The 25,502-nt window shown below is 63.6% G+C and overlaps 1 protein-coding gene across 1 annotated transcript in view; it reads right to left on the bottom strand.

Annotated features, from left to right (window-relative positions):
- Positions 1-14,398: 14,398 nt before the first annotated feature.
- The window catches only part of PXDN (peroxidasin), a 56,364-nt gene continuing 45,260 nt past the window's right edge, over positions 14,399-25,502 (bottom strand). Inside the window, exons 19-24 of the mRNA XM_042982605.1 lie at positions 24,441-24,575; positions 23,616-23,824; positions 19,545-19,665; positions 19,310-19,442; positions 16,930-17,043; positions 14,399-16,311 (exon numbers count right to left, since the gene is read on the bottom strand). Of these exons, the coding sequence (XP_042838539.1) occupies positions 16,192-16,311; positions 16,930-17,043; positions 19,310-19,442; positions 19,545-19,665; positions 23,616-23,824; positions 24,441-24,575 (832 nt within the window). The 3' untranslated portion in view covers positions 14,399-16,191. The remainder of the gene's footprint in view (positions 16,312-16,929; positions 17,044-19,309; positions 19,443-19,544; positions 19,666-23,615; positions 23,825-24,440; positions 24,576-25,502) is intronic.

Genomic DNA, 25,502 nt, shown 5'->3' with positions numbered 1-25,502 from the left:
GCCGTGGGCTGTGGCTGCTTTGCGTCTTTTCCAGTCAAACCCGTGCCCTTCCTGCTCCGACTCTGTGCATCCGAGCAGCCGAGGTGCAGGTCAGGTCAGCTCAGGGCGCTGTGTGGCTCGGGATCCCCGCTCACATAGAGGCCTCGCCCACCTGTCTGCTGCCCTGGAGCCACTCGGACAGAGCGGCCTCGCTTCGTCTGGACCTGAGCGTCCCTGGGGCCGTCCCAGCTGCAGGTGGCCGGCCCCCACCCCGTCCCCACCGCAGGTGGCCGGCCCCCACCCCGTCCCCCAGCTGCAGGTGGCCGCCCCCCACCCCGTCCCCACCGCAGGTGGCCGGCCCCCACCCCGTGTGCCGAAGCGCTGGGCTGGCGGGGAGTCCGCGAGGGGGGAGCAGGGCTTCCTGAGGCCCGCAGACTGAGACCCCCAACCACACGGGAGGACAGGCACCGGGAAGCCGCACGTTCCCGCGTCTGAGAGGTCGGTCCCTCGCCTCGCCCAGAGCACGCGCCCCACGGCCGTCCCCGACGTCCCTCCTCCTGCTCGCTATCCGGGGTCCCCTTGTGACTTCGCCTGTTCGCGGAAGTGCGCTGCCGCCCCGCATCGGCACGGTCAGGCCGCTGGCGCCCCAGGAAGCGGGGGCCGCCCTGCCCACGGTCCTGCCGCGGGGACGAGGCCACGCCCCAACTTCCTGCTTCAGCTCCTCCCGCAATCGAAGCTCCTTCTCGCGGTCCACTCGGCGGCGCGGTCTGCGTGGGCTTTTTGGGGCAATTTTGTGCTTGGTGGCGGTTCCTCCGTTTAAGATGGCCGCTCTGGGCAGCCTCACGGGGACCGCCCACGAGGCGGAGGTCACGTTCAAGCCAGGGGATCACAGGCTGGAGGAAGCGGGGGCACGACACCTGGATACGTGAATGAAGTGAATGTGTCCGTCCTGCACGGGAGCTGCGTGCCCTGCGGTTACATTGCGTGTGATTTAGAAACTCAGTGGCCCCCGAGACACACGGTGGCAGAGCCCCTGGCCCCTCTGCACGGCCGCTGGGGCCACATCTCGCTGCGAGGACCAGCCTCCACCCCGGCCGCCGCTTGTGCTGGAGAAACGCGCCTCCTCTGGGCATCGGTTCCCATCGAAGCTGCCGTATTCCCACCAACCCCCAAGGTGACTGACCCAGCCCGGCCAGCGGCCGCTTCTCCCTGGGTCTGTGAACAGCGTCTGGCCCCTGGGCCTCCTGGTGTCTTCTGGGGGCAGGGGGGGCAGGGGACGCGCTGTGGACGCTCACCCAGCTTCACGTTCCCGCTGAGCAGAGGCTCTAAGACACCGAGCGGGAGGTGGGGACCAGCAGGGGCGGAGCCCTGACAGGAGAGGGTCCTGCGGTCGCCCTGGAGACCCCCCTGGAGGGCGGCAGCTGCGTTCCCTTGGCCTCTGCTGGTTCCAGCGACAAAGGCTCTGACATTCCAAGCTGTGGGTCTGGAGTCAACGCTTCCTGTTTTAGATTCCAGCCGGAGGGTGTGCTCGGCGTCCCCCAGAGTCTCTGAGGCACCAGCAAATCCCGCCGTCCCTTCCCAAGGAGGCAAGCGCAGGGGACGCCAACGCTGACGCTGCTCCAGGAGAGAGGAAGGTGCTACTCGCCCCGTCCTACCTGAAGAGAACGCGAACCTGAAAGGTGCCTGTGGAGTCGTGCTGTTCGGAAGCCGGTCTCAAGAAAAACAAAGCAAATGTTGGTTTTCCACTGCAGCACGTTGGCCGTTACAGTGAACAAGAAGGAGGGAAAAGAGCAAATCTCTTGGTGCCTCAGAAATGCCCGGAGAAGGTGCTGGAAACACCTGTGGAGCCGAGGAGCCGGTTGCCGCGGGAACGAGGGGCCGAGAGGCCACACCAGAGGGCGAGGCCACGGCAGAAGGCACGTGTACTGTGTTCCACATGATCAGCTCTGAGCTTGAAAACAGTGACCCGTAAGTCACCTACTCACGTTACAAGAACCATGAATCAAAATTATTTTAATACAGAGAAAACAGTCAAAACTTACACAGAACGTAAGAACTGTGGCCACTTACGCATCTAGGAAGCAAATCCCACTTGTCACCACGTGTCTCCCTCTCTGAGACCCAAGCCAGCCTGCAGAGAGGAGAGTCCAGAAGCCCGAGCGACGTGCACGTAAACGCAGTGGGGTAGGCATTGTTTTGGTCTCCACTCGCCACAGAGAACTTCAGGGACAACCGGGGCCCCCAGCTGCTCCCTGGGAAGACACACGTCTTCATCTTCTGTCACGGGAGGGACACCAGTGACGAAGGGGGGCTGGTGGAGCGCTCAGGGAAACCGAGGCACGAGGACAGCAGACACCGGAACAGGGCCGGGAGCCCAGGGTCTGCGTCTTCTTGGCTTTGATACATGAAATCACTTTCCTTTCCTTTGATAACCCGTGTCGTTTCCCAAATTATCACAAACCAGGCGGCTTTAAACCAAAGGAACTTGTCCTCTACTGTTCTGGAAGCTGGAGACCCAAAGTCAAGGTATGGGCAGGGCAGGGCCGCATCGCTGATTCCTGGGCTCGTGGCCACCGCGTCCCTGCTTCCTGGGCTGGTGGCCGCTGCGTCCCTGCTTCCTGGGCTCGTGGCCGCCGTGTGCTCTTCCCTGCGTCTCTGCGCGTCCTCTTGTGCCTCTCACAAGGGTGCCGTGGGATTTAGGGCCATCGCCTCACAGCACAATTGCTTCCTGCCCTTACCTTAATTACATCTGCAAAGACCCTTCCTCCAAATAGTCACTAATGAGGCCCGGGCGACTTGGATTTGGGGGACACTATTCGACCCCCCACACCCCCTCCACTAACTCCCTTTGCTCTGATGAGAGCCTCACATCCTTGGTCCAGTGCCCAAGGGTGTGCGTGCTCTGGTGGCCCCCAGCCCCGTCCTGGGCCCATCTCAGGTCAGACACAGGCGCCTGGCGGCCTCTCCTCCAATGTGCCACACGTGTCCCACTGCAGGACCCTCCTCCTGTCCTCACCACCCCGCCGTGTTATTACAGACACTTCCCTCTGATCCACTTACCCGTATTATGACGTTACTGTGGCCGTCTTCCCAGGCCCGTGTGCCCACCTCTGCCCGCAGTGTGTCACCGGGGCCAGGGGGAGCTCCCTGCGCGGTCCACACACAATTCAGGGGCAGACCAGACCTCCGGAAGATCCTGGTCTGCGGCTAACAACCCCTGGTGAGCTGTGCTCCGTCCTCAATAGCACGAACCTGACACGTTCTGTGGGGCGCACCGTTTGCCGCAGGAGATGCCGGGACACCCGCACGAACCCCCTCGCTGCCTCAGCAACGGGGCTCTCCCAGCCCGTGGACCCTCCAGACCTTCATCCCGGGACTGGTGCCCTATAGCGTGTCTCCTTCGCAAACCCCTGAGGCCAGCTTTATTTCATTTCAAGCCCGGGAGGCAGGAACTGAGGTGTCAGGCAGTGGGGGCAGGGCTTGCGTGGGGCCCGAGCCGCACACACACCAGAGAGGAGGCGGCCGCCACAGAAGGAGCTGGACGCCGTCCACAAACGCGCTGTTCCCAGGAAGGTGGAAAGTATGTGATGAGAACAGCAGATGGTTCCAAACTCCCAGCCCCGGGAAGGACGCCCTGGCACAGCTGGGGACACTCGGGAGTCCACTAGGCGGGGTCCCTTGGTCGGGGGGCAGGGGTCCTGCACAGAAGCCGCCTGGGCTGTCCCAGGCTCCCCGTGCCGGCCAGCGTCCCATCCCCGCCTGTTGACGGGGGAGCAGGACCCGCAGGCAGAGCCCTGGGGGCCGACCCCGGCCCGGCGACCTCAGAGGGGTCACTGAGCCAAACGGACAATGAGGTTAACTCGGTCGCGACCCAAAGTCAGACGTCCCAATGCCTCAGACCCACCACTGGCCTTCCTCCCGCCTGCTGCCCAGCTCAGCGGTCTCCGGGGCTCCCTTCCTACCAGGAGGGCAACGGTGTAAGCCGACGGGCTCACGGCCCCCTTGGGTTTAGGGAACCCCAGAGAATGACACGGTGACGTTGTCACCTACGGAGAGAGCACTGCGCACACAGGCGACCATGTTGGGCACTGAACTAAGCAGGACGGAAACCGGGAGGGGCCGGTGGACTCCCCCAGACCTACTGTCTCTGTGAAGAGGTCACTGATTTCAACATTCAGATCGCTTTCGTGCGCAGAAAGTCCACAGCCTTTCCAATTAGCAGGGTGACTAAGGAAAAAGGGAAAGTCCGTTTATAAGCCTGACGGAAGGATTTTATACAAACCCTCCCGCCTGCACACCCTAACCGGGGCACGTTCTTCCTTCCCACACTCTGGGAACCAACCCCACATCCACCTCAGTGCACGGACCGCGTCTTCTGCACCACCTGTGACCACGATCGAGATGCCAACGTCTACCGTTAGGGACAAAAATCACCTCAACCACACAGCAGGGAGACCTTCTCACCCACCTTTATCGGGGTGATTGGACCCTGAAAATCCGAGACGTGACCAGATACCAGTACGTCCGTTTCCTGGAAGCAGGCTGTGAGCGCGAGCCTGGGGCCACGAGGGCGGTGACCACGGAGAGGGTCCACCAGTGTCTGCAGGCAGACACGTCCTCCGTGACTTCTGCTCAGTCCCCAACGGCGTCACACTCAGTAGGACTGGACTCCTATTCACCTGCCTGCAGCGATGTCTGCCTGTGGGGACGCTGGGCTCTGTCCTTGGGGTGTGTGGCCTGGCACAGAGACCTCGCGGGCCAGGGCATGTGACCAGGAAAGACCCCAGAGGAGGTGGGGACTGGGGCCGAGGGACGGGGGTGTTGCAACAGGAGGCTCCCGGCCAGCAGCGGGGGTGGCCGGTGGGGGGAGGGGGGTCAGCGGGGGTGGCCAGTGGGGGCGGTCAGTGGGATGGCCAGCGGGGGGCGGCCAGTGGGGGGGTCAGCAGGGGATGGCCAGTGGGGGGGTGGCCACTGGGGGGGCGGCCAGTGGGAGGGTCAGCAGGGGGTGGCCAGTGGGGGGGGGTCAGTGGGGGGGTGGCCAGTGGGGGAGGTCAGTGGGGGGGGCCAATGGGGGGTCAGTGGGGGGGCGGCCACTGGGGGGGCGGCCAGTGGGAGGGTCAGCAGGGGGTGGCCAGTGGGGGGGGGGTCAGTGGGGGGGTGGCCAGTGGGGAAGGTCAGTGGGGGGGGCCAATGGGGGGTCAGTGGGGGGGCGGCCACTGGGGGGGCGGCCAGTGGGAGGGTCAGTGGGGGGGCGGCCAGTGGGGGGTCAGCGAGGGGGCGGCCAGTGGGGGGGTCGGCGGGGGGGGGGGCGGCCAGTGGGGGATCAGCAGGGGATGGCCAGTGGGGGGGTTAGTGGGGGGGTCAGTGGGGGGGCAGCCAGTGGGGGGTCAGCGAGGGGGCGGCCAGTGGGGGGGGTCAGCGGGGGGGCGGCCAGTGGGGGGGGTCAGTGGGGGACCAGCGGGGGGTGGCCAGTGGGGGGGGCAGTGGGGGGGCGGCCACTGGGGGGTCAGCCACTGGGGGGGTCAGTGCGGGGGGGGGCCAGTGGGGGGGTCAGCCACTGGGGGGTCAGTGGGGGGGGCCAGTGGGGGGTCAGCCAGTGGGGGATCAGTGCGGGGGGGGGAACCAGTGGGGGGTCAGTGGGGGGGCGGCCAGCAGGCGTGGCAGGATGCACCCAGTCAGCGGGGGGAGCTATCAGTAGGAATGGCCCCATCCCCCTCCCCCGCTGTGTCCCCCCACCAGCCACCTTCCTGCCGAAAGTCGTGGGGGGAAGTCTTGTCAGCCTCAGAGTGCACGAGAGCTGTGGGCCCTGGGACTGGCGCTCCGGATCTCCCGGGGGCCCCGGACCCCATCTGGGTCACCGGGGCGACACCGGGGTGGGCGCTCGGGGGAAGCTACAGGGCCCGTGATGCGGCCTGCAGCCCTGCTGGGGTCAGGCCGTGCCGCGCGGAAGCCGTGCGGGCCAAGTCTCCTCCTGGGGGTGGGGGTGGGGGGCTCCAGAGGAAGACGTGCCTCCGGCCCAGCCCCCGGCAGACGGCTGGACAGCGGGCCGGCCCGGCAGGCGTGCTCACCGGCCAGAGGACCAGATTCATTTGCAAAGCAAACGGTCAACCAAACCGGGATTTTTACTAACGCTCCGGGTCACCGACTGGCCTTCTCGAGGCCACAGATCACGTGGCTGCGAGGACAGCTCAGGACCCAACAGGCTCGTGGCCCGCTGCCCCACGCAGGCCCGCCTGTGCTGTGAGACCTTGTGAGGAGAAGCCAGACTTCGGGGTTTCTGTGTGGGAGTGCCTAAGCTTTGTGACGGTCCGTGTGCCACGAAAAGCCACGTCACTAGAAGAATCCGGCGACTTCCGCCTTCAGCATCCCCCCCTCCCACCCCGAGATTGGGGAGCTCTGACACTTACGGGTTATCTTTCCTGCACACGTGACACGGCGTCTCTACACATGAGTTACGAGACCGGTCGTTTCCGTGTAACACAGCCGCTGATCTCCAACGTCCACACTCGTCGGTCACACCTGGCAAACACACCTGCTGATGCACTTGGCTAACACAACGGGCGGTGTCTGTGGGCAGGACCCAGGGGGGAAGCCCATCGGCATGCGGATCAGATCGTTCCTGGATGTGTCACACTGCCCGCAGAGGAAACCAGTTCATCAGCCCGTGGACCACGAACGCACTGACCCCCGGGGACCGTGTCTGCGGGTGACATCACTCGGCTGTTTTCCAGAACCAGCTGCCGTCGGGCATGTCACTGGTGGCCCGGACCCTGCTCCACTGTTCTCAGGAAGAAACTGTTGGCCCCACATGAGGCCCGCAGGTCTGTTAATGGGGGACCAAGCTTGGTGAGGGGAGAAGCCGGCCAGAAACACAAGCAAGATGCCCACCTCCCCACACACCAGAGCTCCCCCAGCTTTTCTGTGCCACCTCTGCTTGGGGCACGGCCCCCCTGCAGGCCGGGAGCCCCTCCTCATCAGAACACCCACCCCTCGCACGCTGGGAGCCCCTCCTCGGCTCCAGGACATAGCCCCGCCCTCCTCATGGAAGGACCGCCCCCACTTACAGAAGCGAGCACGCACACATGTGAATGTCTAGTGTAGTGAACACCTATCTACGAACAGCACGTGATGACCTATCTGCACGAACATACATTCATATATACGCACATATCTAAAACATCATGTCAGTACGGGTGCATCGCCTTCCAGCCCAAAGCACAGCAGACAGAGGCCCTCAGCACCTGCGTGCACTTCCTTGGGGAACACGGTTCCGGAACGACAGGGGCCAGCCCCGTGCCCTTACAAGGCAGGAAGGTTTGTGTCAGTGTAACAGCTGAAGACTTCCTGGCCAAGGAGCTCCGAGTGGGTCCGGCTCAACCGGCAAGGCTCTGCAGGCTGGTCCGGGGCTGGTCGGGGCTGGGGAGGCGTCCCGCACGGGGAGTTAAGTGGAAAGGCCCCAGGGCCCCGGGCCGTGGAACAGACGTGCAGCCCAGCTCAGGCCACGGGGAGGGTTCCGGGCCGCAGGAGAGTCCAGGCATAATCTGTCGCCTCTGAAAGTGAGCACGTGGGGGGCAGAGAGGACTGGCCTGGGGCACAAGTGACGGTGGCTGCCCGGCAAGCAGCCATGTCCCACGGGGGTGGCGTGAACGGGAGAGGCGGTGTGGTGTGTGGCCGCAGGCTGGGAGCAGAGGCAGTTAGTCGTGTGGGAGAGGAGGCGTGGACCTGTGGGCGGGAGAGTCCGAGCCCTGCCGTCCGGTTTGCAGCAACGCCCTTTGCACGAGCTGGGACCCCCCGCCTCCCCACATTCCGTCCAGTGGCCGGCCGGGCGCCCAGCGCCTCGTCCAGCAAGGAGACTCTGCCCGCCCGCCCCAGAGCCACCAGGCGCCAAAGGCAGGAAGCTCGAGGCCACCTCAGGCTCACGGTGCTTTGGCGGGGGCCTGGTTCTCTGCTGTCCAGACCCTGGACCCCTCTCTCTTCCACCCACAGGCTCAAATCTCCTTCTGCTCGGCGTCTTCATGCTAACACACTCTAAGCCTGTTCGAGCGTCTGGGGTTTGGTAAAACCAAAGGGGAAAACCCCCCACAAATTCCTCTGCCTTGAGCCTCATCACTTTCTCCCCTGTGGACACCACAGAACAGAATCCAGCCACAGCCCACGAGGTCGGTGACGAGAACCACTGTTCGATTTTCTCGGCGCTGCTCCAGCATTCAAGGCTGGCATCCTGTCCTGAAAGCCACCAGGGCCTAACAACTCTTCCACAAAAGCCACGAGCAAAGTTCAGAGAGGCTGAGCACTGCACCTGTATCACACAGCTGGAGAGAGCCCGGGTCTGTCCTCCCGGGCGGTGACCGCTGTTCTCTCTGCCCATCCGTCCAGAGGCAGGTTCCGGGAAAGCTGCGTGCTGGGGGCCACGCTGAGGTCCCTGCTCCTCCCCCACCCCCCGCATCCCGATGAGCTGGTGCCCCCAGGTGTCCTCACGACAAGCCCACCCCATCCCCACCCGAGGGGTCACCTTGCTGATTCCAACACAAGGGATGTGTTAACGAGAAGAACAAGATCTTGAGGAGGACGTGTGTTCCCCCAAAACAGCACCCGTTAGCCGGACTCGCAGGGCCCCAGCCCACCCTGCCGCGGGCTCTCCGCCCGAGCCACCGCCGAGTTTCGGGCCCTTCCAGAAAGCAGACGTGCCGCGCTTCTCCGGACGTTGCATCACGACGCCTCAAACGTGCAGACGAGGACGCGCATCGTCGGCAGGTCCGGGAGACACGCGGCCGTGGGCACAGCTGACAGGTGGTACCTGGTGGTGCAGATGAGGCTGCGGGCTCCAGACGGAGAACCTCGAGGCAGCTGCGGACCCGGCTCCTACCCGTGCCCCTTCCCGTCCGCCTGGGAGCCACCATGCCGGTGGGCGGGCGCCTGTGTTCACACCGCTGGCCCGGGCTCCCTACAGAACCTGCACCTGTCCTTTGCCTTCTGTCAGGTCAGGAGGATGACTTCCAGCCAGAGCGGCCAACAGGACGGTGCAACACGCTCCGGTTATTTCCAGACGGCGCTCACGGCAGCCTCCCTTACACCCGGGACCTCGGGAAACAGACGCGTGAGGAAGACGATCCGACAACAGGACCAACGTCCTGAGCGAGTCAAGGGCCCAGGCGTCCCCTCCTGGACTCCCCTCGCAGACCAGGACCGTGCACCAAAGGCAAGGGATTCCCTGGGGCCGCGGGCGACACAGCGGAGGAACAGTGGGTGCCGGGCGAGCGCATCCAGCCCCGTGCCGTGTCCAGCACTCAGGTCGCTAGACCCAGGCGGGACCCGGACAGACGCACACACACCCAGACACGCACACGCGGCCTGAATCCGGGGCCAGCTCCCTCAGGCCTCATCCGGAAACTCTACTCCCGGAGAAAGCAACGGAGTCACTTGAATTCTCACACCATTCGGCCCGAGAGCCTCACACCCGGTGCGGCCGTCTGGGCGGCGGGGGCAGGAAGGAGGGCAGCGTGCCCTTGCTCTGCAGCAGGCGCTCCAGGAAGGCTTCCCGGCAGCAGGGGCCTGACCACGCGTCTCCCTCCAACGGCTGCTTGTGGGGAAAACGAGGAACGGGTCTGGATCCCCCTGGAGGCTCCACTTCAGCCTCCCCCGACACGTGCGGCCTCACGGCTCTGAGCCGTGTCTCCGTGGCCTCAGTGATGACCCACAGGAGGCGCTCTGCCAAGTGCAGAGAACCAGGTGCGCCACCGGGGGGCCACCGATCAAGCGAGCAATCCCGCCGGCTTGTGGCACAGGGCTGACACCACGTGCACCTGTGACGGCCACGAATGAGCCAACTGACTCGCGCCTTCTCCGCCACGAAGTCCCACTCCCTGAATTCTGGACCGAGCGGGGTGGTCGGGTATTCTGTCTCTTCTCCGCGGCCACCCACCACGTGTCCTCACGTCCCCAGCCCCACAGAGCGCGGGCCACGGCCTGGTGCTCGGTAAGCAGCTGAACAAGCGGAGGACAGAGGCGGCCAGTTGGGTGGTCGGAACCTGGGGGGCACCTACGGCCCCGTCACCAGCCCGGGTCAGTGTGTGTCCACCGGCGGGCAGCTCCGAGCGGAGCCTCGCTGACCCCACCCGAAGACGAGCCGCAGACCAGAGGATCCGGGATGCAGCTGGCAGAGGTTCCCGGGGACAGTCGGCCCACAGGAAACGCACTGCGTGGCCGTGGACCCGGGGGGCTCGGACCACGTTCTCCCTGCCAGACAGACGCCCACGACGCGGGCACCGCGGCTCCGCCCGACACGCCGTCCCCGGCAGCGTGCGCATTTCTGTCCTTTTCCGGCGACCTTACCGTAGTCACTTCAAAGCCACGCTCACCGGCGGGATCACTCGCAGCGCAAAAGGGCGGCGGGGTCCCGTGGGAGCAAGCAGCAAGCCACCAGCAGGGCAGCGGCCCACCCTCGCCTCGTGTCTTCACGCGCACTGCCTGCAAAGTGAAGACATTTCGCCCCCATCGCCTGCAGGCTGGGTCCCTCCCCTGAAGAGTCAGGGGGCCGCCGCCCACGAGGAGTGGGACCAGCAGTGACTCCTGAAGTAGAGGAGGGTGCACGGCGCGGAGGACGGGTGTGCGGGGGGAGCTGTGATCTGGCCGGGGACCCAGGGGCCGAGCCGCGGAGAAGATCCACGAGGCTGGCGGTGAGCAGAGCACGAGCCCCGCCCTCCGACACTGTCCCGGGCGCGGCCACGGCCACCACAGAGACAGGTGGTGCGGGGACACGAGGAGGAGGAGGAGGAGCAGGCAGACACAGAGGCCGCGGGAAGGAGGCTGGCGACGTGGAGGCCCCTCTGGGTGCAGGAGCTCGGTCTGTGCACTGACACTGGGCACGGCCGCTGGCCTCCAATGAAGCCATTCCAGGTCACGGCGGGGGAGGCTTCTCTACAAAACTTCGCTCTCTGTGGGTGCGGGCGGCAGACGAACCGAGGCCGGAGTTGTGCGTCCCCCTTTCCAGGGCGCAGCAACGGGGCCGGACGGCTCCAGGAACCAGGCGGTGCCACCCCGGCCCGAGTCTGTGCCGGGCCGGCGACACCCGGGGCTCGTGCGGCGGGTGTGGACGGGAGTCTGGCACGGGTCGCGGTCACAGAGGCGACGGATTCCAGTCCACGCTGCAGGTCAGCACCGTGGAGGAAGGACTGAGCCCCGAGCCACCCGTCAGTCAGGGGCTCGGGCAGAGCAAAGGCTTCACGAGATGTCGGCGGCCGCCCGCTCGGGGTCGAGAAAAGCAGGCGGCACCGGCCTCCGTGTCAGAAGTGGGTCCGGCAGGTGCGGACCCCTGGGGGCGCCGAGCCCAGCCCGGCGGTCCACGCGCACCGGCCCGCGCCTCCTCACCGAGCCCCCTCGCTCCAAGTCGTGACGGGAAACGTGGACGGCGTCACCTCCCGGCGCGGTAGTTTTTAGGGAACAGACACGCGTGTTCTCAGCGAGTCGGCCGGCAAGGGCTCCGTCTGTCTGTCCGGACTTGCTCTGCTTTCTGGAGACAGAATAAGAGGATCAGTCTGTGCGGGAAGGACGAGGACGGTCGGGAAGGCGCGTGGAGCTTCTGTTGTCATGTTGTCACCGCACAGCTCCGGGCTTCTCGGCGAGGGTCGCCAACCACTCGAGCGGGATTCGGTCGCGGCAAACACTTTGCAAACGACCGTTTCCACGATGCTTCAGGCGATGATCAACGTCGGAAAGAGCAGAAAGCACAGTGAAAGCCAGACTCCTGTCTTCATGCCCCAAAGCTCTGAGAGAGAAAAGCCAGTCGGCAGCGGGCACGCACCTGAGCCCTCCCTGCAAGTGACACGGGGCGTGGGTGTGTCCCTCCCCGCTCAGTCACAAGACCGCGGAGGAAGCTGTTCCCGGCAGAACCGTAGGCGGCCAGCTGTCAGGAATCAAAGCGGGAAAATGGGACTTTGAGATTACCGTGCGAAGTCAGGGAGACGTTCAGGACACTGGCTAAGGGCCTTCGGGAGCAGCCCCCCTTCCTCGGACGCCGGTCTCTGCACAAGGAAACCAGACAGACGCCCAAACAGCAGACAGAGACTGAGTTACTTTCAACAAATCCCACCAACATAGAAATGGGCACCACTGGAGTTTCTGGAACCTTCTAGATCCAAACGTGCTATCTCCCGCCAACGCGTCACAGTTTGGACTGTGACAATACTCATTACCCTGAACACAGATGGCTGAGAACCCACATCTGGAAGATTTCAAGCTTACTGCGTGCACTCAACAGCTGAAGAGCAGGGACGCCATCTGGTCAGGGCCTTGGTTACTGTCACTGGGACCCCAGAGGGAGCCTGGGAGGGACGAGCAGGAACCAGGGGGAAGGTGCAGGGCTGGGCCCTCTGCTCGTGGCTCCGAGGGCTGGCGGGGTCTGGACTCCCCCACCTGCTTTCCACCTGCAGGAGGCCCCAAGCACTGTCACCTGGCACGCCGTCACCCCAAACACGGTCACCCGACGTGCACGGTCACCACACGCACCGTCGCCCGGTGCCCTGTCACCCCCCACCCTGTCACCCGGCACCATCACCCCACGCACTGTCACCCCGCACAGTCACCTGGTGCAGTCACCGCGGGGGCCACCTGCCCTCTCTGCACCACAGGGTGACCCGACCCCCACCCGGGCACGCCATATGCTCTCTTGTCTCACGGCTTCAGCTGGGAAGTGATGATGTGGTAAAGCCACAGAACGTGACAGAAGATCCCATCTGTGCAAATCAGATGATTTCCTGAAACTTTGTCCAAATGGCAAATACGTCTTTTGTAAGTATCAAATACGTTTAAAATGTGTTTGTCGAGTTCCCGGAACACATCTGAGAAGCTTTTTGGGGAATCACTTGGCAAATCAAACACAACTACTTAGGTCATTTGGCGTGCAAGTCTGTACACAGGAAACAGGTGTCAGGGGCTTTCTGAAAGGCAGCAGACTCTATACGTTCACCGTGGTTTTTAAAGCAAGCTCCAAATGACCCACTTTTGCCACTTTCACATTCTCCATTTCACTTAAAATAGGTAAACAGCACTCACTCCGTGCCCCCCCCAACCATGTTCCACACCGACTGGGAAAGTGTCCTCTGGCCTCCTGTTGGCCGGGCCGCGGGTGGTCCCGGTGAACCGAACACCTGTGTACCTCGGCCCCTGAGGGCTGCGCCCCGCCCCCCCCAGACCCTCCCTCCGGGACTGCCATCCCAGGGGTGGCCGGCACACGGAACAGGTGTCGGTCTTGGGGGAGGGGGAGCAAGACGACAGGCCCAGGGCCTGGTCTGCACCCCACCTCATCCAGCGCTTCTCCCCACCTTTGGCGACACGACACGCCCCCTGCGTCCTCGGCCTGGGCACGTGCTCCCCAAGCTCCGGCTCATGGCCACCTCGCGACGCTGGAGTTTAACGGAACGGGATTCTGTTCACGTCACACAAATACGTAGCATTACACACGTCTAAGGAGAGACGAGAATTCTTGCGTGGCTGGCGAAGAGCGGTTGCAAGCTCCCCACGACCCCGAGCGGGCGCGCCGTCGAGGACGGAGAACGCGTCGCTAAAGCATCCGGGAACTGAGGGCCTCAGCTCCCCAGACTTGGGTGTCGCACAGCCACTCGCGTGTGTGGCTGGGAAGCAACTCGGCAGTTTGAGAAACGCGTGCGATCTTCCCTGCTGTTCACTCCCTGTTCTCCTTTCGATAACGGCGTAAAGAACCGACTCTTCCAGAGACGGGAAGGTGCCCCACCCCCTCCAGTGCCCCTCGGAGCAGCGTCCTCTCCTCTCACACCCAGAGCCCGGACCAGGGCGGGTCCCCGGCGGAACAGCCCGCGTCTGTCACCTCCGTCTCTGGGACCCCTGCAGAGTCCGCGTGTCGGCCGGGGCCACACGGCGTCTCTGGCAGACACGTCTTGGTCCAGGTCCAGACCGCGACACGTCACGCTCCCGAGATCGAAACGGCAAAGCGCCTCGGCCTGTGACAGCGTCCTAGCTATTTGAGAGCAGAGTCCGTTTGTTTGTTTGTTTGTTTGTTTGTTTGTTTTGAGAGGGAGGAGGGGCAGAGAGAGAGAGAGAGAGAGAGAGAATCCCAAGTAGGCTGTGTGCTGTCAGCACAGAGCCCGAAACGGAGCTCGATCCCACAACTGCGGGATCATGGCCTGAGCTGAAATCGCGTTCGACGCTAAACTGACAGAGCCCCCACGGGCCCCAAAGCATCTGTTCTAACTCCGCTTCTGTTTCTCTGCTTTCTCTCACATTTTCGTGGGAGACCGTGCACGGGCAGAGCAGCTTGGGCTCTCTCCAGGAGCTGCCTCGGGTCCCGACCTTGCTGTCGGCCTCCCAAGGGCCCCCAAGGTGCCGCCCCGACGACGGGCTGAGGGAAAAAAGAACGCCACTCTCCGTTTGAAAACGTGGCCCATTTATTTGAACTGAAGGCATCGTTACATAGTGCAAACGTTTCTTTGGTATGAACTGGTTACAATGAACGTAAAAAGGCACTTGTCTGTTGGCAACAGTCAGAAAGTAAATAAATATGTACACTCGCCTCACGTCACCGTGGCTGCCGAGAGGGCCCCGGGACCCCGCCCGCAGCTCGGACGCTCCGCGTGAGATTAATCCGGTGGCCCCGCCACATTCCACGTTCCCGCTGCGGTTCCAGACAGGCACCGCGAGTCACAGGCAGCCGCGCCTCCGGGTAGAGGACACAGTCCCAGTCACCCGCTCTAGCCCACGTGCATGTGCCTCCAAGCAAAACCACAATCCGCCACCAAGGCGCCTGGAGACGCCGGCTGCTCGCGGAGGGTGGGGTCCGCTGCCGTTCTACACCTGAGCAACCTCCACAACTGTCACGCTGTGCACAGTCCTCCGCTCTCTACTCGACAGAAATCGGTTCTAGGGTTTGGGTGTTAAAAGTGACTTGATCCCTCAGGGGCAGTCCCACGCCCCACGGAACACCAGCTTGTATTTACCACTCAACGTGACGAGGATGAGAAGTCAAGTTGGCTGTGTTTAGAGCTGCTGTGAACACGCTCATGGCGGGGATGTGCACTCCCTCCCACGGTTGGGGCCGGCTGGTCACAGAGCCGGGGTCTCCTGCTTCCGGAAGGAAGGCCGTGCCGGGCCCAGGTCGGGCTTCGAAACTGCTCACGACGTGCCCGACGGCCTCCTGGCCACCCCAGGGATGGGTTGTGACCCCCCAGCCCGGGACGCGCCCCCCACATACGAAACCACCTGTGACCTCGGGGCACTTCCCACGGCGCCCGCACGTTCAGGGACACGTTTCTGAGAACACAGATCACTTCATATTGAAAACAAAGAAGAAGGTTTCTGGTCAATTGAAAAGAGAGACCACGAGGTATGATGGTTGCTCTTCACTGAATTCGGAGACGACTTTCGCACAGTGGAAGGCATTTCTCTGCCACCCGAACACCGCAAACATGGGCGCAATCTCGTCAAACATCCTGCACTTTGAAAATACAAATGAGGTATAGGGACTGATTGTTTCCTTAAGGCACTTACACAACCTGAAGTCACAAAGTCGCCAACACCGACTCCTCCGTCGGGAGAGGCCTCCGTGCGGGCACCACACCCAGGGTTGAGCAGGAATGGGGGGGGAGGGGGTTCCACACTCGGTCCACCCCAGGCGGTGCCACGCAAGCCGTGGTTTCTGCACGTGGCTGATGTCCTCACGGGAGACGTGCTGGAGGTCGCCGGCGAGCGGGGGCTGAGCCGCGGGGCCGTGTGCTCCCTGCTGGTGTCGGGTCGGGCCCGGGGAGCCCGCACCCGCCGCCCGGACGTCAGCCGGCTCTCCCACCAGCCTGCCCGTCGGCCAAGTGCTGATCCCGCTCTCCCTGCGGTGCGCTTCCTTCTGGCGGCTCCGTGACGCGCCCTCACGGCGGGCGGCTGCCGAGCTCCAGGCGTCGGAGCCCAGGAGACGAACGTTTGGTTGGGGAGACGAGTAGCGTCCAGGGACACGAATCCAGCAGCCTAAATAACTGGACCGTGCAACTTACTAGTAGCACCAATTTGTCGTTAAAAAAACTTAAATAAAAACCTGAGAATCTAACGTGAAGTCAGGACGTGTGTCCGTGGTTTCTCCTCCGCCAACGCTCTGCTCTAAACACCTGTGCTCCTCCGGAGACAGAAGGGGTCCCGGGTGGCGATGGTCCCTCTCGTCCACACGCCCCGCGCGGGCGGCCGAAGGCTTCACGGAGCCTACGGCCTCTTCCCCGAGCCGTCTCTCGGGCAGGCCGGACAGCAGGCCCCGGGGGCTCTCACGGGCGCTGGGCAACCGGCAGGCTGGCAGGCTTCCACAAAGCACGTGACCTGCCCGTCCTGGAGGAGAGAGGCGCCAGCACCGGTCAGCTCCTGGGGTGCGCGTCCTGGGCGCCGCCCGCCCTCCCCCACCCGCCTGTGCCCGAGTTCTCTGGTGCACTCTGTAACACAGGGGCCGTTCTCCGGGTGATTCACGGCTTCGGACACTCTGTACTTCTTCCGCGAGGTCCCCGCCCTCGGCTCCCCACCCTGAGGACAGCCCGGGACCTGGGGCTCAGCACACCCTCCCGGCCCCACCCCTGAGACCCCGCGTCCGGGGATGTCAGCCAGAGGAGGACAAAGTCAGGAGGCGCGGTCCCTGCCCTGCCCTGCCCAAACGCGACAACCGCCAGGGATCCCGGGGCGCCTGCCTGGCCCACTGCCCTGTGCTGTGCCCCCAGCCTCTGCCCCCAGCCTCCGGCCCGGGCACCACGGCGGCCCGTCCCCTTCCTCTGGAGGCCCAGGCCACCCGGCGGGACCAGCCTCGTCGCTGGTATAGGCACCTCAGCGGCTGCTCGGGCAGCCCCGTAACGGCGGCTCTCGGGGAAGAGCCACCCCCTCCCCAGACAAGCACTGGGGCCTCTGGCGGACCCTGCGGCCGCCCGCCCCGGAGCCCACGTGCCGGGGCCCCGCACTCACACGGCACTCGCAGGTGGTACACGCGTCTGGCTTCCACGTGGCGCCGTTGGCGTGAGGCTCCCCGTCTGCGTCCGTGCAGTCCGTGGCGCTGAGCCGGGCCTCCAGCCTCTTTATCTGCCGCAAAGCAAAGCGAGACGTGTGCGGGTCACACGCGACCAAGAGCTTCTCTCTGCAAGGGCGGCTGTACCGTCGCCGGGAGCGGCGCCTCCCAGAGCCGGCCCGTCACCGGGCAGGCGACAGCCGCGCCGGCCTACGCCGCACCCGGGCCTACGGTGCAAGGCACGGGAGGCGCAGCTGCGGGGGAGCAGGAGGAGCCCGGAGAATCGGAGGGCGGCTTCCCACAGGCCGGCGAGCGCCAGACCCAGCCGGACGGGAACACCCTGAGCTTGGACCCCGGCGGCCGACGGTCGTGACCGGGCTCCGCGGGCGTCCCTCCCTCCGACCCCGCGGCTGGGCCGGCACGTCTAGACTGTCCTCGCGTGGGGTTTCCGTCACAGGCAGCCGCATCTCCAGACCCCCCAGAACGGGCACAATTGGGCACAACTGCCTGACATGGCGCCCGCAGCTCTGACGGAGGGCGGGAGTGGGCCGAACAGTGAACTCGCAGACCCCCTACGAGCCCCCGTCAGTGAAACGCGTGACGTGCACGCGGTGTGACAGCACGTGGAAAACAGCACGGCCTCCCCCCTGCGCGAGGCCAGACCGCCGCCCAGAGCAGCGAAGTCACCTGCCCCGGGGAACTCAGCACCCAGCTCACCCACGGCCTGGTGACCTGACATTTACGGGCCGACGGGCACTCGAGCCGGCAGGTCACAGGCAGGCTCCGAGCGGAAGCCGGCACTTGTCAGCACAACCGATCTCGAAAGCCACCGGACCTTCCAAGAAGGGAGGGAAAGGAAGGTCCCTGAGGTGCAGCAGCGGGGGCCACGGGCCGGGCAGGGCTGCTGGGGATGGCGGGGGCTCCCTCGGTGGCTGCTGACCCCGTTTCAGCGTAAAGCCAGAGGCAGCAAGGCCAGGACTGGAGCCGCGTCCGCCTCGGGGAGACCGTGAGCACGTCTGCGGGACGCAGCGCGGCCGCACGGAGCAGGACAGGTGCCCCCACTCCCTCCTGGGCTGCAGTCACAGCAGACGTCCCCCCGCAAGGCACGAGCCCTGGCGCCCCTGACCAGCACCTGCCCTGAAACGCAGAGCTGCGCAGAGCAAAGGAGATAGGGGACGGCAGAGTCACTTCATCCTGCAGGTGCGAGAAGTCACGGACCCACAGACGCTCGCCTCACGCTGCCTCGTCCTGCCTCCTGCCTCTGCTCACACTACCCCACCTGCAGAGCGTGACCCCCCCGCCCCCCACCCACCTGTGACGCTCCAAGGGTCTCCGAGAGACTGTCTTCAGGCCTCCCGGTGCCCACCTGTGTCGGGCTGGGCCCCCAGGACACCCGGTGCTTGTCACAGCCTGGTTGTCTCTCCGGCTCCAAGTGACTTTTGGGGGCTGCTCTCCTGGTGCCTTAAACCCTGAACTCTGCACGGTGCCCGCTATCCCCTCCTAGCCTGTCTCCATTTGCCGTGTGACAGCAAATAAAGGCCGTCAGGTGAGATCACCTCACACTGCACGTGCACGTCAAGACAGGAGGGCAGACGCGGTCAGAGCCGGGACACCTCTCCGAGAGGCTGGGACAGAAGACCCCAGGGTCCCATCCCTGAGGACTGGGGGCCCCGTAAGTAGGAGTGGGGTCGTGCTCCAAGACCACCAGTCACAGGCACGTCTCCAGAAGTTTCCACAACATCAGGAATCCCTGCCAAAAGGACCGTCCGAGGTCTGCACGCTTATTACTAAGGCCTCAGTCTCCACTCGTGATACATAAAAGCCCACCACGGAGGCCCGGACACAGAGACGGGAGAGGAGGAAGCAAGTCCCCTGAGCCGGGGAGGACAGATGGTTTTCTGCAAACCCTACGGATGCCCAGAGAAGAGCCCAGTGTATAGACGGTGCCCTGCCCCCACCAGGGGGTCCTGACCACAAACCAGCTCCTGATCCGGCCCTGGGAACAAGGGTCACATCGTCATGGCCTCAGGACGGGACCTGAAGTGTGGCTTCTCCCTCGTGGCCCTAATCCTGAGCCCCCTCCTGACCTACGGACTCTGGCCGCTCCGGGGACCCCCTCCCACAAGGGCACCTGCGGGCAGCTCAAAGCATGAGCCCCCCAGCCGTGGGAATCCTGAGGGCAGCCCAAAGTGGCTGGGCCGGGGACAGGCCACAAAGCGGCCCCAGAAGGAAGTGGTGTCCCTGGAGGCTCCAAGTGAGGGCAGACCAGTGGCACACCCACGCAGTCACGGTGGCTACAGTGCCATCTGCAGCGTGGGACAGGACGTGCCAGGCAGTTACCTGCTCTCTGAGGTCCGTGATGGTCTTCTGCATTTCCACAACGAAGTCCTTGAAGTCGTTCGTCCCCGGAACCTGTGGACGCTCACGGGACGCGGCCGTGGCATTGCCGGGGCGCTTTCTGTGCTGCCCCACGCTGCGCGGGGGAGAAGGGGAAGCTGTGACTCGAGCTGGAGGCCACTGGTGGCTGCACGTGCCCCCGCCCAGCACCGGGACCTCACCCCGAAGACGGCCGTACCTTGGTGTCCCCCTGGGGCCCGCTCCCCCGGCGGGGCCGTCCTCCTGGTAGCTGAACCCCAGGGACCGCCTGCCTCGGAGATGATACGAGAACGCGTTGAACTGTCCCCGGGTCCGGCAGTCTGAAACGCAAGCAGAAGGGGTGTGTCGGGTGGCGTTGGGTCCAATTCCGAAGACACAGGCTCATCCTGGGAGACGTCAGCTGGCCTTCCGGCACGTGTACAACTCGAGCCACCGCCTGGCGGCCGCAGCGGCCAAAAGCCCAACTGTGCTTCCCTTCTCCCGCCACAGGCAAGATGGCCTCTGTGTCCCCCCCCCCCCCCCCCCCAGTTCCCGGGAGCCCCCAGCCTGCTCCGGCCTCCTGCAGGCATGAAGCATTGCGGCTGTCCTCTCAAACCCATGCCGGCCTCCCCCACCACAGGGACGGGGGCACGCGGTCCCAGCCTCACATCTGTCTGCTCGCGCCAGGACGTCAGCTTCCCCTGCGGTGGGGGGGGGGGGGCGATGTGGAGCACATTGCACACGCCGGTGCCCCGTCCGGCGGCCCGGCCCCAGACAGCAGGACGTGGAGCGTAAGCTGGGGCCAGAGCCAGGCCGCTCCGCCTGCCGGCCGCTGGGAAGGGAAGGCAGGGCCTGGAGCCCCTCTGCCCGCAGACCGCGCCTCCCGGAGGCCTCCACGCGCCTCCGATCGTCAGCAGCCACCACTCGGCTTCCCACCCGCTCCCGGACCCATGTCACGCCACTCCGCCCCGATGCAGGGTCACAGCGTAGGCTCGTGGGACCCGGAGGCCTGGGGCAACACACCCTCCCCAGCGGTGCTCACACCGTGCGGCCAGGTGCCCCTCGGGGCGGCAGCAGGAGCCCACGGCGACACTCCCGCTGCGCAAACACAGACACCACGATCCAGCCAGTAATCCTCGTGAAGGTCCCGCGCGGGGGGACAGGCCGGCATCACGCGCCTCCTGCGGCCACACCGAGAGAACGCAGCCCCGCCCGCGGAGCGCCAGCGCCCCGAACGCAGAGCCGGCTCTGATCTGAACCCAGGGAGAGGCTGCGGCGGGCCCGGAGGAGGACAGAGGGGACCCGGGGGCGCGAGATAAAATCCCTGTCATGGGACGTGCATGTGTATCCACGCTAACTTCCCAATCTTGCCCACACACACACGTGAGTGGGTTATTCAGGAGCACAGGGGCACGCTCAGACTTCCTCCTCTAGTTCAGGAAAACGTGCCCTATTTCCCTACAAACACACACACACACCAGTACACACGCGTATGTATACATACGTGCGTACCTATCCACACACATACACAAGTGTACAAACACGCAATGTGTGCATATGCATGCATTCGTACGCACATACGCACCCATCTGTGCATGTGTGCACACGTATGCACATACACACACGTGTGGACACACGCCCGTCTGTGCTTGCGTGCACGTACACACATACACAGTACACACGTGTGTGCACACACACACAGATGCACATACACATGCGTGAGCGTACACACGCATGTGCGTGCATACACGTGTGCGTGTATACACCTATGCATACACACGCGCATGCGTACTTAGGCACACGTGTACTCATACAGACACACGGGACAGAGAACAGTGACTGATACGTAACAAACGACCGATGCATCTATTCAGGTCCCGGAATCATCCGCGGTATTTTATAACCCACGCGATTACTTCAAAATACACCAACATGTGCAAGAGTGTGTGCGTGTGCCTATGTGCTCTTCCTTGCCCACAGAGGGGCAATTTGAAACTCCCCTCTGAAACCACCCGCCCAGGAACCCTCCCGTCCGGCCCCTCTGTGCACACGATGCACGGCTGTGGCTCCGGGGGGAGCTCAGAGGGCTGCTTTCAGCGAGTCTTTAAAAGCTGAATGGAAAGTAAACAGTGACCGACGTTCGGTCTGTCGAAACTATTTTTTCCTACTGTATTTTAAACACGACTTTGGAACTACTATGAAAGACAAAGCTTATAAAGCATCCTTTCGGGGCGCCTGGGTGGCTCTGTCGGTTGAGCATCCCACTTCGGCTCAGGTCACGATCTCGCGGTCCGTGAGTTCGAGCCCCGCATCGGGCTCTGTGCTGATGGCTCAGAGCCTGGCGCTGGCTTCGGATTCTGCGTCTCCCTCTCTCTCTGCCCCTCCCCCACTCTCACTTTGTCTCACTCTCTCAAAAATAAATAAATGTAAAAAAAATTAAAAAAAAATACAAAGCATCCTTAACTTGGTCAGCTCTGGACCGGGCCTGCTATTTCCGGAGGAAAAGCGTCGGGGACAAAGGATGTCAGAAATGCCTTTGGCAGCTGCGCGGACAGGAGAGCCGGCCCCAGCAGCTCCAGGAAAGGCCCGCCTGGCAAGACCCCGTCTCTCCCGGGACTCTGGGTTTTCCGAGCGGAACAGGAACCCCGGCTCAGCCCCTTCCTATGCAGCAAGGGGCCCCTGGTAAAGCTATCAGGAAGCCAGTTATCCGGGAACCGGCTTTTCCCAGGGGTCAGGACAGCTTCCTGCATCCTCTGCCAGATTTGCAGGAAAGCACGCGGAGTTGGACAAACAAGGACGATGTTTTTCAAAAAAACTAAAAACAAGAACATGGTTCCTTCGAGGTAATAGTGAGAATACAAATGTTTTGGAAGATGGGGCGTGCAGCAAACTCAGTCCTCATCTTCACGCGAACTCTCTTGTGAACCGCGTGTGCCACGCATCCCTGTTTAGCACCTACGTGTACGCACACCGTACGTTCACACGCAGAGAACCAAGGGGGGCAGATGCACAACCGGATCAGCGCAGGCACCCACACGCGCACGGACTCAAAGGGAGACACCGCAAACAGCTCTAGGCCACGGACCCAGGTTCCGATACCTCCTCATGCAAACAGCAGCCTCCTGAGAGTAATCACCAGTGAGGACAAGAGCCTGACCGAACTATTTCTTCTGGAAAGGAGAGGGAACAACTCTAGTCCGTGCCTCCTGTCCACCGGCATGCCGGGCGGAAGGGGCTGTGTCCGCGGGCGTGTGGGTCACACAGGGCAGCTCCAAACACACCTGGCTTCCACATTCCAGTCTCCGAATGCAGTTTCAATGAAGCCAAAATCACGTTCAAATGAAAAGGTCAAATTCGTGGTTCGCCACAGTGGGAGTGCAAGGGCTCCGCGGCAGGAGGACAGCGGCCCCGCGGCAGGGACCAGGTGCGGCCAGAGACCCGCCACCCCTCCCCACCCCTCCCCACCACTCCACAGGCCTCGGCCCTCCTCCTGATCTTACACAACGCGCCCCTCCGGGTACGGTGTTCTCACAGGGGTCTGGACGCACAGCACACACTTCTCTACTGAGCACACATCCTGGGGGCGTCCACGTGGCAGGGGCACCCGCGCGTGCGCATACACGACACTCAGGACAACACGCGAGTGCCCCCGTTTAGACGCACGTTAGGTTTCAGAGACAGCACAGAAGCCCGTCTCCTCATGCACACTCTCGTCTCCTGTCTCCTCCGCTGGGCACATCACTTACAGGAAACGCCACCACGTCACTACCAATCCTTCGTGACTGCGGCCTCTCAGACTGTGCAGCGACCCTGCATGGCTGCCCGCAGGGGCGGTACCTGGTTCTGTCCCCACTGTGGCCAAGCGTCCAGAGAGCACCACTCCAGACGCCCCGGGAGCACCACACCAGACACCCCGGGAGTACCATGGCAGGAGCCACGGGAGCACCACTCCAGACACCCCGGGAGTACCATGGCAGGAGCCCCGGGAGCACCGCGCCAGACGCCCCGGGAGCACCACGCCAGAAGCCCCGGGAACACTACCGCAGGAGCCCCGGGAGCACCACGCCAGACGCCCCAGGAGCACCACAGCAGGAACCCCGGGAGCACCAACCCAGACGCCCCAGGAGCACCACACCAGACGCCCCGGGAGCACCTAGGCAGGAGCCCCGGGAGCACCGCGCCAGACGCCCTGGGAGCACCGCGGCAGGCGGTGAGCGCGGCAGGAGCGGGCAGGCAGTGGGGAAGACAAACCACAGAGGCGGGGGAGGGGCCAGGCGTCAGGGACGCGCACCTTCACAGCAGTCCTGCCACACGCGCAGGTCCACGCGGGGGACGTCGTCGCAGCTGCTGTAGCCATGGGGGAACTCGGCCACCCGGAACACGTCCCTCTGCACACGCGTGATGTTGTCCGCGTTGTCGCACAGAATCCTGGCCAGCGACGTCTGCTTGATCTGTGTCAGCTGCGCCGGGGAGAACACCCCCGGGTTCTCGTACCACAGCCTGTTTCCAGAGTGAGAGCAAGGTCAGACGCCCGGAGGCCCCGCGGAGGCGCGGGGAAACCGCCAGGAAGCTCTGCCGCCGGCACGGACGCCGCGGGGCTCAGTCCGCTGTCACTTAAGAGGGGCTCAAGCTCAGATCACGCCTCCTACTCAAGACCCAACACACGGGGCCTGTACTGGACGCAGCAGAGAAGCTGGCGCAGGTGGGGGTGAGACCCCTGGCGTGGCGCGGCCCCTGCTGCACTGCCCCGCGGTAAACCCCACTCGTGACATCGTGTCAGTCTTGCCAGAAGCTCAAATCCCTCCGAACTGCCACAGCGGTTGAACCGTGTGCACCGTTCTTGGGAACAGAGATGCCCTCGCTACGTGGAAGGGCGCGAAAGCACCTGTGACCTGGGTCACGTGATCCTGGGGCTGCAGTCGGGGGCAGGTCCCCACACTAGGGAGCTAATCTCGAACGCGGCGAGGCGCGAAGACGCGCATCCACTTTCACCTGGACACAGTCTCCGCCACCTGCCCCGCGCATCCCCGAGTCCCCGGAAAGGTGCATTTCAGAGCAGAGGCTCTCCCCGGCCTCACCTGCCTTCACCTGTCGTCCCTACGGCACCTGCCTTTACCTGTCCCCGTCTCTCAGGCGCTTGAACTGTGTACTCAGCAGGCACATCAGGGTCGGTCCCAGTCGGCTGCCAGGGACCAAATCCTCTACCATGAGGGCAGGAAATAAGTCGATGTTGAGTGGGGACCCGTATAACCTACAAAGGAAAACAACCCAGTGAAACCTCAAATTTGCTTAGGCGTGCGGCAGCTAGTACATAAAACCAACGTGAGAAAGTCCCCATCTTTACTACCATTTAGCATCATTCGGACCTGCTTTCCACAAAGAACATTCATCATTACTCAAACCGTCTACCCGTTACATTTCAAAACTTTTCCCTACTTTCTGTGCGTGTACGTATACACACCCATAAAGCATACCGCACGTTTATAGTAAGTTTAGAAAAACCAAGAAATACAGGAAGAGAGTTAAAATCACACCTTTTCTGTTCAGAGATCATCACACTTGACAGGATAACGTACAACCTTCCAGGTTTTTTTCATAAATATAAATAAACAAACTTCACATAACTGAGGACAGACTTTCCAAGGGGTAATTGTGACGCTGGAATTCTACCGTTTGTTGAAAATAGGTTTGCGGTAACTAAGCCATTTGCTCAGCAGAACAGCACAGGAGGCCAAGACAGCGGGGTTGAAACGTTCAAGAGCAAACACTTTCATCGAGCTCTTCCAGCTCCGGCGAAGCACAAGCACGCGGGCAGAGAGCTGGCGGCAGGCTCTCCCCTGAGACACGCACGCGGCTCCCCCAGAGACGCGGGTGCTCGGTCTCAGTTGGGACTCAGAGCTCAGCTGGGTTTTCTATACGCACACTATCCGGCTCAGAGGCGCGGCCGGCTCCGTCGGCGGGGCTGTGGCCACAGAGGAAAGAGGGGGTGCTGCTCAGGCACCCTCGAGAAGGGTGGCTGGGCGCTCCCGCCAAGCCCCACGCCATCAGCACTGACCTCGGCTGCAAACAGAGGAGCCTCGTGCCGTGGTTCCCCCGGGGAGCGGGGCTGAGGGCAGGCGGGGGAAGTCGGGAGCCCCAGCCTGCACGGCTCCCGTGACCTCGCCGCCGACGCGGCCTC

This window comes from Panthera tigris, chromosome A3 (genome assembly GCF_018350195.1).
Source record: "Panthera tigris isolate Pti1 chromosome A3, P.tigris_Pti1_mat1.1, whole genome shotgun sequence".
NCBI lineage: Eukaryota > Metazoa > Chordata > Mammalia > Carnivora > Felidae > Panthera > Panthera tigris.
Note: the sequence above shows the minus strand (reverse complement) of the source record. Positions and strands in the feature narration are given on the sequence as shown.